The sequence below is a fragment of the Amblyomma mixtum genome, chromosome 3 (assembly GCF_055824585.1).
Source record: "Amblyomma mixtum isolate Tamu chromosome 3, ASM5582458v1, whole genome shotgun sequence".
In the NCBI taxonomy this organism is placed as follows: Eukaryota; Metazoa; Arthropoda; class Arachnida; order Ixodida; family Ixodidae; genus Amblyomma; species Amblyomma mixtum.
In genome coordinates this window covers 392064698-392082755 of record NC_143014.1, presented here as the reverse complement: position 1 = coordinate 392082755, position 18058 = coordinate 392064698, and the positions used below count along the sequence as shown (strand labels likewise).

Sequence of the window (18058 nt, the reverse complement as noted above, 5' to 3'; positions counted from 1 at the left end):
TGTTGCCTCCCAGCAGGTGAACAACCGTCCTCGAACTCCCCCGCCGGATGTCCGAAGCACGAGATCACTGTCGAGTACACAACCGTCTTTCGATTAGCAGCAACAGCTTAATCTTGTGAGCAACGCTCCCTCGTCCGGCGACCCCGGGTAGAATCGGCCACTGGACGCCGCCGCAGTCGCCGCTGCTTCCGCCCGTGCTTAGCCGCAGTCGCTAGCCTGCGCCGCATCTTGCTTCACGATGACACACGTCTGGAAGCAATTCTTTCCAGGCTTGTGTACAACGATCTTAACAACGTTTGGCAACTGGCGACGATAACAGCATTTCAGACCGAAACAAGATGGTAGTTTTTCGTATGCATCGGCTCTACGTAAAAAATGGCGAGAAAGTGTAGGCTATGAGAAGAATTTCTTTATGCGTGTGTTTTCAGAGCCGCGATGATTGATTGTGGACACAGCAAGGGTATTTTAAGAATTTTTTTAATGTGGTTATTCTCGCACATTTTTTAGCCGTTGATCTATCGGCTGCACATATGAGATTACTTCTCAACATTATCAATCAAATCTCAAGCCGGCCTAATGTTTGGTGAACGCCCCCCTCGGCAGCGACCACATCTCGAAGCCGCGCGGGAATGAAGGTGTACAACGCTGGAACGAGAGTGGGGAGCGAACGAAGGTGTTCCCATTCTTCTTTGACTGCCCTCCACAAATACTCTCGCCTCTGAGGTGAAATGGAACGACGGGCCAGTCGCCTTTTCATTTGTCCCCATACGTTTTCGATTATGTTGAGGTCTGCCCCTTTTGGGGGCCATGACAACACTTAGATGCCAAGTTCAAGGGTTTTTCCAACTCTCCTGCGTAGTAGTGAGGGAAAAAAATACGGGAGTCAGAAAACGCAAAGGCAGGAATTAATAGAGGAATGAAATTTTTAGTTAAGAAAAGGGATATTTCTTTGTGGAAAAAGAAGAAACGTTAGCAGATATGCTATTCTCTCGTGAGAGCCTAACACGCTGGAGTGGTAGGCAGTGTGTGTGTGTGTGAGTGTGAGTGTGAGTGTGTGTGTGTGTGTGTGTGTGTGTGTGTGTGTGTGTGTGTGTGTGTGTGTGTGTGTGTGTGTGTGTGTGTGTGTGTGTGTGTGTGTGTGTATGCGTGCGTGTGCGTGCGTGCGTGCGTGCGTGCGTGTGTGTGTGTTTGTGTGTGCGTGCGTGCGTGCGTGCGTGCGTGCGTGCGTGCGTGCGTGCGTGCGTGCGCGCGCGCGCTCAAAATGTGAGAGCACTTTAAATACCCCTCCCGTTCGTCGCAATTCCCGGAGCCCTCTACATCGGTGCCTCGCATAGCCTGAGCTGCATCGGGACGTTAAGCCTCACTATCGCCATCACCCCCACCTCTGCGCCCTCTTTCTTGGAGGAATGACAGGCTAAAGGTGCTTTTGCATTAGGAACATAGTGAATCGAATTTATTAAATCTAAGGCTTACGAGAAATGTTCTGCAAGTGTCTTTTTCTTTGTTATGGTACACATAGCTGTCTGCACTTAACCACCGAGAATGTTTATAAATTAAGGCCCTTTCACTGTTTTCTTTCTGTGTGAAGTGTTTAGAGAGACGTTGCCAAAAATTTTCATCACGGGGCAAATAAGGTTATAATCTCTAAATACGACAGAGATTCTCCTTACCTCGCGGTGTGGATAGGGCTTCTGTCTTGCTGAAAAATATGTACTCCATCTTTGAATGGGCCTTCCAGCGCAAAGGGAACAAGGACTTGCTCTATAATTTGAGTGTATTGGTCCGCGGTCAGGTTCCCATCAATAAGATGCAGCGGTCCAAGTCCTTGCCAGGTAACGGCGCCCCACACGCTGATAGAGCAGCGCCCACTAGCTGCCACTTGCTGAATGTACTGCTCGTCGTATCTGTAAAATGTGCGTTGATTTCACACTGAAATTCGCATTGACTGCGCAGATTCAGCACTCGTAATAAATCACTCTGCTTCCAAATGAAGGACGCCCGTGTATTTCACAATATAAGTGCACGTTAAAAGAACCTTACGCTGTCTAAATTAACTCGCAGCCTGACATGCAGCATCCCTCATAGCTCATGTGTAGGTTTGGGATGTTGAGCTCCACAAAGCAGTGTAACCAATGCACCTTGTAAAGGAGGACATCATTTGTAATCTATTCGGTTACACAGAAACTGGCTTACCTCGTGCCGAGGAGACTCCACACTCTGCGCTTCTGGTCCCACTTGGTGACAAATGTAGATTCGTCACTGAAGACGACTTCTCTCCAGTCCTCCTGCCGCCAAGACAAGTGCTCTGTCGCTAACTCCAACCGGGCTCGCTTTTCCGACTCATTCAAGCGCGGCCTTTGACATGCCACCCTGCTCTTCAGCGGCATACAGGCTGCGCTTAATAGTTGAAACTGATACAGGGAGATCAAGCTCCCTCTTGATCTCGAGAGCAGTAATAGCGGGCTCGCAACTGACAGCTGCAACAATTGCCATGTCTTGGTCCTCCGTTGTCGTCAAAGGCCTTCCTGATCGAGGTGCGTCCTCCACGCGGTGTGTGGCCATAAACGAACGAAAAATCCGGTCTACAGCACATTTTGAACATCAAACCTCTCTAGCTATTGCTCGCCGACTGCGCCCAGCAATAAAAAGATCTAGCACCTTTTGCGTCTTAACAGCATCAAGTCGCGCCATGCTTGCGTGCTTTACGCTGTGCTAATGGAAAACCTCAAGCCTGTCACTGCGCTTTATATCCGCCAGCCATGCTTTTCAATCGCTGTTAAAGCGCATCAGTTATCGCGCTTTCTATTCCGACGCAACCGGACAAAAGTTGCCATGGAGACGAACACCGCCTTTTGGGACGAGACATCTTTGGTGTGAGTAACTGCAAGCTTAATGCCCAATCATCCCAAATTCGAATGTCATGCTTTGGAAACCATTGCCTGAGCATGCCTGTCCTTTCTTTGTTATCAGGCATGTCTCATCGCGTTCTTCGCCGGGAGCCGCTGTTTGCCACTCGCTGTCGGCAATGAATCGCTGTGTCAGCATCGTTCCGCGTCTGTTTCGGCGGCTGTAGTGGTGAACAGTGCTCCGACCCATCGCGCGAGCCTAAATAGGACTGGCTGCGAACGTCACGGGCGTTCACCAAGCATTAGGCAGGCTTGAGATTTAATTGCTAATGTTGAGAAATAATCTCATATGTGCAGCCGATAGATCAACGGCTAAAAAATGTGCGAGAATAACCACATTTAAAAAATTCTTAAGACACCCTTGCTGTGTCCACAATCACACACAATCGCTCTGAAAACACACAAAAGAAATTCTTCTCATAGCCTACAACTTCTCGCCATTTATTACGTAGAGTCGATGCATACGAAAAACTGCCATCTTGATTTACACTCATAGTTTTTCAGCGCAACGGCACACGGGCAAAGAAAAGAAGCAGGAAGAGAAGAAGGACGAACACAGCGCTGAATGTCAACTGTTTATTTAGGGACGCACAGACAAAAAACCTGGGTGTAAAAAGAGGCACGTGAACCGCTTTGTGGAATGCGCCACAGGCGTTGTGTACGAAGTCCCCTTGACGTGTGGCAGATCGTACATCGGGCAAACTTGGCGCTGCGTCAACGACCGGCTCAGGGAGCGTATTCTTTTTCCTTCGGCTCAGGGAGCGCGCAAGAGACCTAAGGAATGGGGAAGGTGCTAAACTTGTCGAGCCCTGTGCTACTTGCAAGGATTGTACACCGGTGTTTTCGGGAGTGAGGATTCTGAGCACAAGCAAATAAAAAACAACCCGTGAAACGATAGAGGCATATTATATTAAGAGAGCAGGATCAGAATGTGTCAGCGATACTTCAGTCCATCTCTAAGTAAGACATGATGTTGGGCTAGTCGGTTCATGGTTAGAGCGCATCTCTACGCTGCAGAAAAGATGTTCCTATCAAATTTTTTTTGCGATAAAGATGTGAAACGAGTTTTTTCCTGTTTACCTTGCACGGTGTGCGCCTGCGCTGGTCTGAGTGTATTTAAGCTGTGCGTGCGTCCCTAAATAAACAGTTGACAGTCAGCGCTGTGTTTGTCCTTCTTCTCTTCCTGCTTCTTTTCTTTGGCTGTGTGCCGTTGCGCTGGAAAACTATGAGTTTAAATCAAGTATACCAACTAGCCCAAGAACTAACTCTACTGAACTGCCATCTTGTTTCGGTGTGAAATGCTGTTATCATCGCCGGTTACCAAACGTGCACACTTATACTCAGCAGTATTTAAATACAAGCGGGCAGGAGAAGCGCACCTTTTCTTACCATATATACACAAAAAAATGATCCCGAACAAAAGGTAAACGCCAGAATATATTGAATCATTTTTATAAAAAGAAGTAGGTGCAAACGTCTGGACACTGAGTCACACGTTCTACCAGGCTTTCAAAAATGACAGATTAACCTTAAAAACCTGATATCTGACTATCATTGTATGAGGCCGATGCACTATCATAAAACCATTATACTTGCCCCTGTAACCCATACATCTCAATCTATTTCTCTTCATATTCATGATGACGATACCTTGCACATGTAAGAGATAACACATAAGAGCCTAAATTCTCAATGCACTTACAATAAATTTCATCACTTCATGACATTTTTCTTTAGTTTGCCCCAAATCTTAAGATTCCGAAAACACTTCTTTCACGTTATTTTCCCCTACCCAAACGACCCCCGAAGTTTCAAATTAAATTTACGCACTGATTTTCGCCTTCAAACTTAATAATCCCCATTACATTTTTGGATCTGTGCGGGACCGCTATTTTTCGTAGATTTCTACATCGCTGCCAGCGGTGAATATATTAATGGTTTACATGTAATGCCTCCTTTTTGTCTATTAGAATAATGAACCTCCTGCAGCTACCTATTGCGCAACCGGCTGTTCTTCCACATGTAGCTTTTAATGTCCCAAAATTTTAAATTTAAATATACTCCATTACCTGTACATGAGTGCGTTTGTATCCGCTATGCACCCTGGCCAATCCCCCGCCGTGGGTACTGTAGTGCCGGCGCCCACATTTCGCTGGCTGGCCTCTCTGTAAACCAGCGCTGCGCGCTCGCCGTCCCTCAAAGCAGGCCCAGACTCTGATTGATTGATTACTTTGCGGTATTCTTGGGAGGGGATACTGGTCCCGACGTATGTTGGCCAGTTGGTGGCATCACTCTTGGGGACCAGGGGAAGGGGTAGGGGGATGTAGGGAGGGGAGAAGGGAGGGGGTATGGTCGTCACCGCGACGAGGAGCGGTTCGTGTCCGTGCAGGGGGAGGGATCTTGGAGTAACGCCGCCGCCGCAACAACAGCTCGCGGGGGGGGGGGGGGGGGAAGCCTCGGTGCACTGGGATAGTGTGCAAGCACCGGGCTGGGGGAGGCAGATTCCTAGACCTTCATGTGGCTGCGAGGAGCCGAAGGTCTAGAAGGGTCCAGGTCCGAGGCTGCAGGTCCAAGAGGCCGCAGGCCTTGGGCTGCAGGTCCAGGCTCCTCGGGCTACAGAAATATGTCCAGGCCGGTCTCCTTGAGGTAGGCCAGCATGAGCCGGCAGGCGGGCAGGAGGTTCCGGGCCGGGAACAGCAGCTGGTCCTCCGTGTCTGCTGGCAGGCCGAGGGCACGGTAGCCTGCAAAGAGACGGCTACGAGGCAGAGCAAAAGTAGGACATGCAACCAACAGGTGACCCAGGGTGCCTGTATCCCCGCACGATGGACAGGTAGGGGAGGAGGCCATTCCAACTACGAACTTGCGTGTCGGCGTCCATGAGCATCCAATCCGAAGTCGGAGCAGGAGGGCACGTTCTCTGCGGCGGATCTTGTCTGGGAGCCGGTGGAAGGGCCTGCACGCAGAGATACGCCTGTCAGGGTGCTTTCTCCTTACCGCCCGCCTTAGTAGCTGCCGGGCAAAGTCATGCGGGGCCACTTTGGTGGTCACTGGCGACCCATCGTTGTGGGCAGCCTTGGCGAGGGAGTCGGCGTCCTCGTTGCCCTGGACGCCGGTGTGGCCAGGGACCCAGTGAAGGGACACCTGGTAGCCAGCATCCTCAAGTGCGTGCAAGTGGGCACGCAGGACACTCGCCGATGTCTGCGAGATGTGGGGCCTGCTCAGGAGCTGGAGGGCAGGCCGGGAGTCACACAGGACAGCGACAGGGCCAGGTGGTGTGGTGGACCCGATGAATTCTGCTGCCAGGTGGAGACCTGCCAGCTCAGCTGCCGTGGAGCTGCCCGGGAAGGAAAGTCTGCAGGACCGGGTCTGCTGCAGTTGGGACACTGCCAGAGCCGCTGCTGCTTGCCCTGTGGCTGGCAGGACCGAGCCATCGGTGAAGAGGAGGGTGGTCCCTTTGCACTCTTCCAGGAAGGCAGCAGAGGTCTGGCGGAGTGCTGCAGCAGGGGAGTGGCGCTTGGTCACGCCGTCAAGGTCCAGGGTGACCTGCAGAGGAGGTCGGGTTGGGAGGGGGGGGGAGGACTGTGAGGCCCTGGGGAGGGCCAAGTGTCTCCACGTAGAGTGCGTGGAGCTTCCCCATCCTAGAGTTGGCGTTGGCCTGCAGGCAAGCACGGAGGGCACCGCCATCACGAACGTGGGCGAGCCGGTCCGTGTGGGTCAGGCCCATCTGCAGGAGCAAGAGGTCCAGCGGGAAGATACCCGCCTCTGCCAGCGTGGCCGGGACCTGCGATCGCGGTGGAACCCCCAGGAAGCGGCGGATCCATTTCCTGCGAGAGAGTTCCATGCGATTAAGGCGGGTGCTCCGGAGCGTAACTAGGGGGAGGGCGTAAAGGATGGCTGATGTCGCCGCTGCCTCGAAGAGTCGGATGGCCCAAGTGGGGGTGCAGCCGTTGCCTCGGGCGACGATGGAAAGTACTGCTCGGCCGACTCGGTCCATATGGTACAGGAGGGCCTTGTCAGCAGGAATCCAGGAAAGCCGGTGATCGATGGTGAGACCAAGGTACTTCACCTGCGAATTCCAAGGGAGGTTAGTGCCGTCAATATTGAGGGTAGCAATCTGAGCCGTGGCTCGTGCTCCCCTCGGATGGATAAACAAAGCCTCAGATTTTGTGGCTGAGAGAGACAGCCCCTTGGTCGCCAGGAACTGCTGCACCCCGTTGAGGGCACGCTGGAGGGCCTGTCTGGCAGAGGTTATCTGCCTCCTCGGAGCTCGGACCCAGAGGGCTACGTCGTCCGCGTATACAGAGCAGAAAACTCTGTGGCGGCGGTCCTGCTGGATGGAGCGAGGGAGGCCTGCCATGACCAGGTTGAAGAGGAAAGGGCTGAGGACAGACCCCTGAGGGACCCCCGTGGTGATGGGACGAGGACTGCTCAGAGTGCGGCCAACCCGAACCGGCATAGAACGGTTGGACAGGACATGTCGCGGCTTGCAGCGTGAATCACCCTACCTCGCTGGCGCCGACGCGGACCCTTCCTCCTTCCCTCCTCTCCGTCGGTGCGAGCTCCTACGACGCTTCGCGGGCCGTCGCCTCTCGACCATTGGTCTAATTTGAACGGTGGCCAGTGCCGTGACCTGATTGGAGGATTTGAACTGCTGGCTGCCGCAACCGACACCAGCGGCTATAAAAACGGAGCCGTGCTGAGCCCGAGCAGCAGACGGGCAGAGGAAGAGCCATCACGCCCGAGCTACGCTCGCCGCCGGGGCCGCTCTTCTTCTTTGTGTTAGCCCGTGGTGCTCTTGGCTCTTGTATCATGTAAAAGCCCTTGTACATACTGTACATAAAAGTCATTTGACTCACCGTCGCCTCGACCGTTTCCTGGCTCGGACACCCAGTCCCAACAGTATGTGCCATTCAGCCTGAGGACATCATCATCATCAACAGCATTGATTCCACAAATGCGGCGGCTCTTTGCATGCCAACGCTGTAAGAGAGCGAACGACCGTGGCATATTATTTGAAAACGTGGTGCATGTATGCTGGTACCCAAGCCTCATAGAGGAAAAAAAACTAAGGAGAGAGCGTGACGTCGCGCGGCCAGAGTTCGCAGGCCGTGTGTTTATGAAGTCGTTTTCTCCCTCAGTTTTCGCTCTCCGAGTCAGTCCTTTATGTTTTGATTCTGGTATGTTTTAGTGCGCGTGTATGCGCGACCCGCGGCGCGGGCGTCTACAGTAAGGAGGTTGATCTACAGTCAGTCTTGCGCGCTAATCGGCCCAAGCGCTCGCGCAGCGGGGCTAGACTTTACTTTTTGCTATATATTTACTTGTTAAGACTAGGCTTCAAGGTTGTCGTCGGACGCTCCCTCCTCAGTTTTTTTTCCTCCATGCCAAGCCTTGAGCACGTGGGTGCGGTGGATTAGACGGAAGCGGACAGCGCGTAAGCCTAAATTTTTGGGTTTGTAGTGTGCAACGTCCGAAAGCATCTAAGGCTATGAGAGACGCCATAGTGGAGGTCTCCGGAAATTTCGACCACCTGGGGTTCAACGTGCGCTGGCGTCGCACAGTACACGGGCATTCGCTAGCATTCCGCCTCAACTGAAATGCAGCAACCGCCGCTGCCGGGATCGAAGCCGCGTCCTTCGGGTCAGCTGCCGAGTACCATAGCCATTAGGCCACCGCGGCGGGTTACATGCATCAGGTGTCAACCCAACTACGATGCTAGAAAGAATCGTGCCGTGCGCTTCACGAACGGCTAAGCGGCCGCGCGCAGCAGCGCCTCCGCACACGCGGGAGACGAGATACGAGGCGGCACCAGTGCGGCGACGATGGATGGATGGATGGATGGATGGATAGGAGCGCCCCCTTTGAAACGGGGTGGTGGCAATTGCCACCATGCTCAGCTTTTCTTTATTTTTTTTTGTTTACTGTGTTGGCAATTCTCATTAAGAATCGCCACCATCTTTACCTACGGTTTCGTACAATTCTAACCTTATGCCACATCTCTGCTTTTCAGCCACCAATCCTCCAATCGCTTTTTGCTAACTTCCACTGCAGATTTATTTACATGACCATTGTTATCTTTATGCAGACCGGAGCCCCCTTTCGCCCTGACCGTCAACTGCGAAACAGCTGAACGACGCACTTGAACTTTATCAACCGTGTGACGTAACCGACCGAGAGCAAGGGAGAAACCTGTCGTCAAAGCGCAAACTCTCGCAGCGCCGAGGCAAGCACCGCGGTGCGGCTCGCGGCCACTCCGCCGACTGGAGCCGTGAGCCGCGTATTTTTGACCGCGACTGTACCTGCATAGGGCCACTGCATCTAACCCGTTCATGAATCAATGCAGAGTGGCGCAAAAGAAGGGGGACCTCGAAGTGGTGCTTCGTGTCATCTGCCTCTTTGCACGGGTTTGCCACCGGCTTGGTCGCAATCGTGCTCCGCGTGTGCGCAGCCCGCGGAGCCGTGTTCCCTTTAACTGTACGTCCCATTGGAATTTTTGCAAGCGGTCGCACAGTGCCGTGTCCTAAACTTTCACAGAGACGCATGCAGGTCACGTGTCGGACAGTCGCCCGCTCGCGCTTGTCCTTAGCGGCCTGCCCGGTCGGCCCGGAGACCGTAGCTTTATCTGGCGATTAGATGCATAAGTGCTGCAAAATGTAAGTGATCTGAGAGAAGTACAGGATGCGGTCACAGAGTCGCTAGCGCGATCCGAGTTCCAGCCACGCGCCTGGGACTCCCTCTAAGAGGAGTGGCGGGGCGCGTGTATCCGTGCTGGGCGGCGGAAGCGAGAGCGGGAGGCAGCTGACATAACAGAATGTCTACGACGCATCCGTATTGTGAGACTGGGAGGATCACAGACTCCGGAGCCGCGAGCGTACCTCCAATTTCAGTGCGAACGGTACTCGCGACTTTTATGTCAGCAGTCGCGCGCCGCGGTTGCTTCGGTGGCCCACCACCGCCCCAGTTCGAACCCAGATGTCTTGCGCCTTGCACGTGATGCAGGGGCGACGGAGAAAGTGTCGTCACACGTCACGTCACTGTTCTGCGAAAACGGATGGGAGAGCTCTGAACGGCGCGATATAGAGCGCATGTTTTGGAATTTCCTTTCAGAACTCTTTTCCCGTGAGCATTCTGGTGCAGGCCGCGAATTTGCAGAGCGCGTGGCTAGTTTCGCCTTCGATCTCCCGCGGCTAGACGACGAGGAAGCGCAGTCAATCATGCGCCCAATCGCAAGCAGCGAAGTGTGGGAAGTTGTGCGCAGGATGAACTCTGGTGCATCCCCGGGAACCGACGGCATCCCAGTAGAATTCTACAGAGTGGTTTGCTCCCACATCAAACACGCTTTGAACGCTGTTTTCAAAGGAGAGTTCATCCCGCGCTCTTTTGGCCGCGGTCGTATAACGCTGCTCCCAAAATCCGGTGCGGACGGCGCAATCCGTCAGGCTGGCGACCTATTACGCTGCTTAACGTAGATTATAAGATCCTCGCAGCCCTGCTTGTCGCCCGAGTCAACCGCTTTCTTCCGAAGCTAATTAGCTCCCACCAATTTTGCTCGCTTCCGGGCCGTAGTGTCTTCGTTGCGTTGAGCCTTATTCGTGACCTGATTGCTTACACCAACAACCGCGAGGGTAGCGGTGTTATAGTCAGCGTGGACCAGGAGAAGACGCCTAGAACACGCCTAATCTGCTCGAAGTGCTCACGGGCTATAACTTCCCCGCTGGCTTGATCACATTGTTAAGACAGTTATACGCGGCGACAACGGCGGACATCTTGCTTAACGGCGTTGCCACGCCGAGCTTTCCCGTCACGCGGGGTATCAGGCAGGGCTGCCCGCTCTCGCCAGTTCTGTTCGCCCTCGCGATAGACCCACTGCTGCGACGCGTGCATGGCTCTATTTGGATACGCGGACTGCCGCTGCCGGGTGCTACGCATGTCAAAGTCGTTGCCTACGCAGATGACGTAACCCTGCTGCTACGCGATGCAGACAGCCTCGTGGGGTTCTCGCGCGAGTATGCTGAGTACGCCGTCCTCTCTGGCGGCAGGTTGAAATGTAGTAAAAGTCAGGCGCTGTGTTTGGGACCCCCCGTTGACTCGTTGCCGGGGGGCCTTGCCCTCACCGAGCAAGTAACCATTCTTGGCGTGACTTTCTGGGCGGACGGCGTTTCTCCGCGCACGTGGCAGCGGATTCTGAGCACCGTGCATCAGCAAGTGGCAGCGGTATCAGCGTCTCCCTTGCCGTTGGCGGAGAGGGCGTACTTTGTGAAGAATATCCTGTGCTCTAAACTCTGGTTTGGGGCACGTGTGGCACTGCCTCCCACTCCTGTCATTCGTGAGCTTAATACCTTGGTTTTCAGCTGGTTTTGGGAAGGCAAGACAGAGCTCGTCTCACGTACCCACCTTCGCCTCGCCCGCAAGAGCGGAGGCTGGAGTATTCCGTGTCTAGTTACCTTTTGCCGGGTGCTGTGCGTCCAATAAACAGCACAATTTGTGGACCAGTTGTACTATGTTAGGCGGCCTTTACTGCTATACTGGCTCGGAAGTAGGCGGCGTGTCCTGGTACCGCGCGGTCTCGGCAACAACACCCCAACGGCGCTAACTCCTCTTGCCTTCTACGCCGCCTCGGCACGCATGTATACGCAGTTGCAAGAGATGTTTCCAGATGGGACTTGGCGCGAAATGACTGCATCCAGGCTTTCTGAGGCCCTTTGTTTCTCCGAGTTACCGCTGGACATTCGCCAGACGTGCGCGCCTCACCCGAAGTGGGTGGACGTCTATTCTAGCAATCTACGGCACGTGGTGAGGGATTTCCGGTGGCGCATCGAGTGGGGCGTGCTCCCCACCAAAGAGAGGCTCCGCTCCTGGGGTGTGGTTCCAGACTCGCGCTGCGTAAACTGTGGTCAGGTTGAGTCACAAACGCATGTTCTTGAGTGTGTTGTGGCTAGGACATTCCGTCGTTTGGCTTCACGCGCTTTTTCCATCCCTGTGTCGCGCGAAGGGAAACCACGCGGTGGTGGTGGTGGTGAAAGCTTTTACTTTGTGAAAGAGTTTGGGAGCCACAGAGTGGCCCTGCTACATGGTCGGCGTCCCTAGTCCGGGACACCGCATGACGAGGCCTCGTCTCTCACCCGTTTCACCAGAGCCCTTTGGGACTCAAGCGAGGAGCAGTTGAGGAGGGAGGTCTCCCATGCCTCTCTGGAAGGGGTAGGGGAAGGGGGAGGTGGGGAGTTTGAGTACATGCCCACACCATGTGGAAGATAGCACAGGTCTCCCCACAGTGCGGGCATCGCCCATCCGTGTTAGGATCGTGATGTTTTATGATTGCAGGACAGAGTAGAGAACCTGTCTGCAGGCGCCTTAAAGTTCGCTCCTCCGTCTTACTCAGCCCCTTTGCAGGGGCCGGGAAAAGGCGGTGGTTGTCGCTAGAATGCGTTATTATTTCCTTGAATCGCAGCAGCGGCTGGTTGGTCGCCGAGCAAGGAGAGCTGGGATGAGGAACCCGGTGAGTAATCTTCGGGCAGCCGCGTCAGAAGCCTCATTACCTCGTTGCCGTGGTGGCCAGGAGCCCAAATGATTCTTTTGGGTGTTGGATCAGTGGCAGTCCGTCTTAGAATACAAGCAGCTAAGGGGGAGATCTCCCCTGCCAAGTAATGATCACATGCTTTTCGGGAGTCGGTGATAATGATTCTCGAATTGGTATGGGCGGCAGCAAGCGCTATCGCTACTTCGTCGGCTCGCATTGAATTTGGGACTGGAAAAGAGAGCCCATCAACGTGCATTTCCTGGTGAATGACAGCGGCCGTGTAAAATCCCGTGGGCGATGGCCCTGCTACGTCTACATAATATGCACCGGGTCGAGAGCCGTGTTGTCTCTCAAGAGCCCGAGCCCGCGCTTGCCGTCTGTTTTCGTGCATGTCGGTGTCCATGCTACGGGGGAGCGGGGAGACCCAGAGCATATGGTGCCGCAGTACTGGGATACGCTCCGCCTCGTCTGGAGTGCAGTCGTGTTGGATGTGTAAGCGGTTTAGCAGGCGGCGCCCAGGGGCCATCTGCATGAGCCGCGTGTATTGGTTCACGAGGTGGGCCTCCCACAGCTCCTGGTAGGAGTTTAGCACCCCCAATCCCTTGAGTTTGGCATTAGAGGTAGCCACCGGGAGATCCAGAGCTCGCTTAGTCGCCTTGCGGATAATGGCGTCTATTCGCGCCTCGTCTTGCTTAGTAGCGCGGAGATATGGCACGGCGTACAGGATCCGGCTAGTCACGAAGGCATAGACGAGCCGAAGCGAGTCCCTGCCCCGCAGACCGCCCCGCTTGCTGGAAACGCGGCGGATCATGCACCCTACCTGTTCGCCTACTCTCTTGAGTTTCACAATAGTGGAGTCCGGTCTAAGTCTGTGGTGAATGAAAAGGCCCAGAATACGGAGCTCTTCCACCTCTCTAATAGGACCTCCTTACAGAGAGATGTGTATTGCTGTCCTATCCTTTGGGTTCGCTCTGACATGCAGAAGCTCCGACTTCGCTGGAGCACATTGGAGCCCAAAGTCAATAGCATACGCATCGACTATGGAAGCGGCCTGCTGAAGGCGGTCCTCCATGTCCCCAAGGCTCCTCTGAGTGGCCCAAATTGTAATATCATCTGCATATATCGCGTGTTGAATGCCTTCCACCCGCGCCAGTTGGCTTGGGAGGCGCATCATAGCTATGTTGAACAGGAGCGGTGATAGCACCGCTCACTGAGGGGTACCCCGTGTTCCCATCATGTAAGGGCCGTATTCCTCGTCCTCAATCCGAAGAAAGGCCTGGCGATTAGTCAAGAAATCTCTTGCATACGCGTAGGCCCTAGCCCCACAATCGGTAAAGCTCAAGTTGGCCAGGATGCTTCCGTGTTTAACATTGTCGAAAGCCCCTTTCAGATCAAGGGCCAGGATAGGATGGCTTTGTCATTGTGTTGCATAGTTGTGGGTCGTATTACATCCGTGTGCAACTGTAGGAGGACGTCCTGTGCAGACATGTGGGGGCGAAACCCGAACATGGTGACTACAAAGAAGCCCTTGCTCTCCAGGTATGGAGAGAGGCGATCCCGTACCATCGCCTCCATAAGCTTGCCCGCACATGAGGTCAGTGATATGGGCCTCAGGTTGTCCGTATTCACGGCCTTACCTGTTTTAGGGATAAACGTCACAAATTACGTTTTCCACTCGGGAGAGAGTGGACGCCCGCCCCAGATTTCGTTGATGTGTTCTAATAAATGGAGGTAGGCTGAGTCCGGTAGGTTCGACAACAGGTTCACTGTTATGTGGTCCCGTCCCGGACCCGTACCCCGGCGTATTTTTGCTAAGGCCGCCTTAAGGTCGTGCGACTCAAAAGGGGCATCGAGTGTTTTATTAGGCCTGCCAGAGAACATGTACTCAGGCCCAGTCAGGTCCTCCGTACGACAGAGATATCGGTCGCACAGAGTGTCCGCAAGTTGGGCCGTCGTACCTTGATAACCTTGCAGAGCCTGCCGGAGCTGCTTTTGCGTCTTCCCTCTCGTTTGGGAGGGGTCGATTAGACTGCGAAAGAGACGCCACGTCCCCTTCGAGCTCATCTGATGAGCTGCGGCGTCGCAGCGCGCTATCCAATTTGAATCAGAGAGTTCAGCAGCGTACGCTGCAGCCTGCTCTGTGAGTTTGCTATGCGGGCGCGTAGTTTGCGATTAGTTTTCTGCTTTTCTCACCGTTTAGTTAAGCTCCGGCGCGCCTCCCACAAATGCAGGAGGTGGGTGTCCACTGCGGGGATCTCTTCGGTGGTTTGTAGTGTCGTGACGTGTTGTTTCTGAATGTTGTATATGTGGTTAGCCCACTCCGCGTAGCCGCCGGAAAATAGCACAGGAGGGATAGTGTGATTCTGGAATTTTTGCCAGTCGGCCAGCTTGGCCTGACCCCATTTTTTGCGCGCTGCCTTTGCCACGAGTGTAAATCGGAGAAGGAAGTGATCGCTGCCTAGAGAATCTCCCAAGTTCTCCCAGGCAGCCGCCCTAGCATTTTTAACGAGAGAAAGGTCGGGACACATGTCGCGGGTTACCGAATTCCCCACTCGGGTGTGGTACGCCGGGTCCGTCAGCAACGTGAGGCTGAGGGTGGAGATGAGCTCCGCCAGCTTACGTCCTCTTGCCTTTTCAAAGTGGTAGCCCCAGCGAAGGCTGGGAGCATTGAAGTCTCCAACGATCACTGGAGGCTCTTTTGCTGCCGTTTTGATCGCGCGAAGGAAGATTTCATTGAAAGTTACGCGCGTCTCATGAGGAGGGCAGTATATGTTGAGGATCTGTATTGACGGGTCGCGGCATCTGAGAGGCAATACCCGGATCATTGTATGTTCTTGCTCGGTGCTCAAGTGTAAGTCGACCTGAACCACGGTGTAAGCCTTATTCACAAGGATGCACGTAGAGGGGCCACCCTGAAAGGTGCTGTAGCCCGAGAATTTAGCGTCTATGCCGGGCTCCTGCAGGGCAATGAGCGCCGGCATGTCGCCTAGGAACTGCAGGTAGAGCTGGAGGTGTGACCGCTTTTTACATGCTCTGAAACCCCTGCAGTTCCATTGGATAATCTGGAATTTTTCAAGGTTTTTAGCATTCCTGTCAGATCTGCTAGCCATCTTGTATTTATTTACGGGTGAGCGGACTAGCTCTGGCCGGGAGCCGGCGCAACCCTAGTGAGGGGCCGCACCGACCCACCGGCTGGCGAGCCAGAACCGTGTTCCTCCGCTGGCTGTCAGGATGCTGTTTTACGTCTGAGGTGAGGAGATTCGCAGCTAGTTGAGTTCTTAATTTGGGTGCTGACCCAGGGCTGCACGGCTTTAAGGACGGAGTCAGTGACCTGGACCATAAGGTCAGGAAGTGCTTGCGTTAAAGCCGCCTTGAACATGTCCTGGAAGGACTCGCGGACTGCTGACATGATTTGATTCGGGAAGGCCGCCACTTGCTCCTCCAGTTGCTCGTTTTGGCGCTGCAGTGCCTCGATGCCGCCGACGCGACCAGCAGTGGAAACTGATTCAATTACCTTGTCCCCGGTCTGCCGCGAGACGCTAGTGAGGCAAGATGTTACGGATGATCCGTCATCTCGTCATCTGGCTCAGCTTCCTGCATTGGTTCGGATGACCCGGCCTGTTTGGCCTCTAATTCTTGAATTTTGCGCGCTAAATTTGGTTCTGGCGCCTGAGCTCCTCTACCTGCGGCTGTAGGGCGGTTTTGGTAGGGGAGGGACGGGTAGGGGGCCCGGGGACTGCCCTACTCCAACTGCTCACCTGTTGTTGGACGGGTACCAAGGGCGGGAAGTCCCTGGCGTTGAGGACCGCGGCCACCGCCTGGGTCACGGACTTAACGGGTTTCGATGGCCCGGTTTGGGCCTTGGGTTCTTTAGCGGCTGGCGCTTTCTTGGCCTTGGGCGGAGGAGCCTGCTTGGGCCCCGTCTTGGTCTTCGGCTTAGATCCGGTTGGGGAGCTCGGTTTGATGGTTTCCGGAACCGCCCGGCACAGCCAGGAACTCCGCTTGGGTGGCCGCCTCCGCAGATGAGGCAGCTCGGAACCCAGTCATGCATCGCCGGGCCCTCAGGAGTGGCACCAGGAACCTCGACCCCGCAGCGTTTGCAGCGCCCCGGCTGCGGTCGCGGGCACGCATCGGCCCGATGGCCCACTGTGCCACAGCGGTGGCATGCAGGCACAGTCTTCTTGTACAGGAGAACAGGGAGCCGTTCATAGCTGTACAGCACCGTCCGTGGCACCTTGGTCCCCGCGAAGGTGATCACCGCAACCGGGGTTCCCCTGAGCTTGCGCACAGACACCACATTTTGTTCCGCATTGAGTTTTCGTTTAATACTTTCAGACGTTTCGTCTGGCGAAACAGTCACGACGCCGCGACAGAACGCGCCGGAGTGTTTGGGGTGTCCCCGGAACAGTAGCTCGCGTTCCCCTACCGGCAGCACAATATCCCGGAGTAGCTTCTCCGCGGCGTCGACTGATTTCAGTGCACAGACTAGAACGTTTTGGTCCCAAACGGGCCACACCGCAAGTCCCGCATTCGCGTCGTCCCCGAGGATGCTGCGGACTGCAGCGCCGGCTTGTCCAGGACCAACAGTTGCCTTGAGGTCGATCGTGTTTCGCGGTTTCAGCACCACGATGATGTCGTCTTTTTCGATGCGCGCCGTGTTCTGCGGCCACCACCGGAGTTGCTTGGAGCGCTTCGAGGCTGCGTTCAGCGCACTCCCGCCCTGCGTATGCGCAGAGCTAGCCGGCGCCTGCTGCTGGGCGGCACCAGCACCAGCGTCCCTCGATGCCACCGCCGCGTTCTTGTTTCCGCGCCAGACGTGGACCATATCCTGAAGGTAATCGTCCTCGGTTGGTAAAGGATCCTCGTCTTGAGTCGTATCCTCGGATTGATTGGTATCCATTGTTACGATCCTCAAGGACTGCGGGTCGTATCCGGTGACTTGATTTGGAGCCGCCGGAGCCGAGCGATCCTCCACCGGGGCCATCGCAGGCCCCGGCGCCGTTATGCTTAGCACCACCGCGGCGTGACGAAAGCTTCAAATGCCCAAAAAGTGGTCAAAAATTGGCCCCATCTTAACAAATGCACTGTAGATTGGTGCCGCTAAGGTTCCTGGAGGCGATGATACCAGGCTTGCAGGGGGAAAGTTTGATGAATCGCAATTCATTGCGATCTGTCACGGAGCCCACGCGGTATGCGACCGCTCCCGTCACTGACGCTAGCTCCCCTCCTCAAGGTGCGGCGAGGAGGTGCAACCCCGGCAACCCCGTCGGTTCATGTTCCCGATGCTAGCGCGTCTCTCGGCGCTCTTATGGGGCTACCTAGATAGCCAACTCTTTACCCTTGGCGAGCAAAGCTTCCTCCGCAGGCGGTCGACCCGCCACATCCAACTCGCAAAGGGTACCGTGGCACTAGTGACAGCATACTAATCTATGCATTTGCCACACTTCAGGCGACTTTTCTCTCACGTGCCCACCCACAGTGTGTGTTGGAAATTTAGGCCTGTACTGCTAATTTTGTTTTGCTTGCGAATTGGCAGGCCCACGTCTCTGCTTATACATGTGAGCCCAAAGGACCACTGACAGCACAGTATTAAACATGCTGTGTGGCCGAAGCTCCCGCGGGAGTTTATTTCATTTCG

The 18058-nt window shown here is 54.7% G+C and overlaps 1 protein-coding gene and 1 pseudogene across 1 annotated transcript; both read right to left on the bottom strand.

Moving 5' to 3' along the window:
- Nucleotides 1–5519: 5519 nt before the first annotated feature.
- LOC149357178 (uncharacterized) lies at nt 5520–6857 on the bottom strand. Its single transcript, XM_089576524.1, has one exon. The coding sequence runs from the start codon at nt 6588–6590 to the stop codon at nt 5520–5522; it is 1071 nt and encodes a 356-aa protein (XP_089432650.1). The 5' UTR covers nt 6591–6857.
- Nucleotides 6858–15556: 8699 nt separating this feature from the next.
- Nucleotides 15557–17404, bottom strand: LOC149357177 (uncharacterized; annotated as a pseudogene).
- Between the last annotated feature and the right edge of the window lie 654 nt (nt 17405–18058).

Bases quoted from the DNA above. Each gene is read 5' to 3' on its own strand.
- LOC149357178 (XM_089576524.1), bottom strand. From the start codon at position 6,590: ATGGCGGTGCCCTCCGTGCTTGCCTGCAGGCCAACGCCAACTCTAGGA.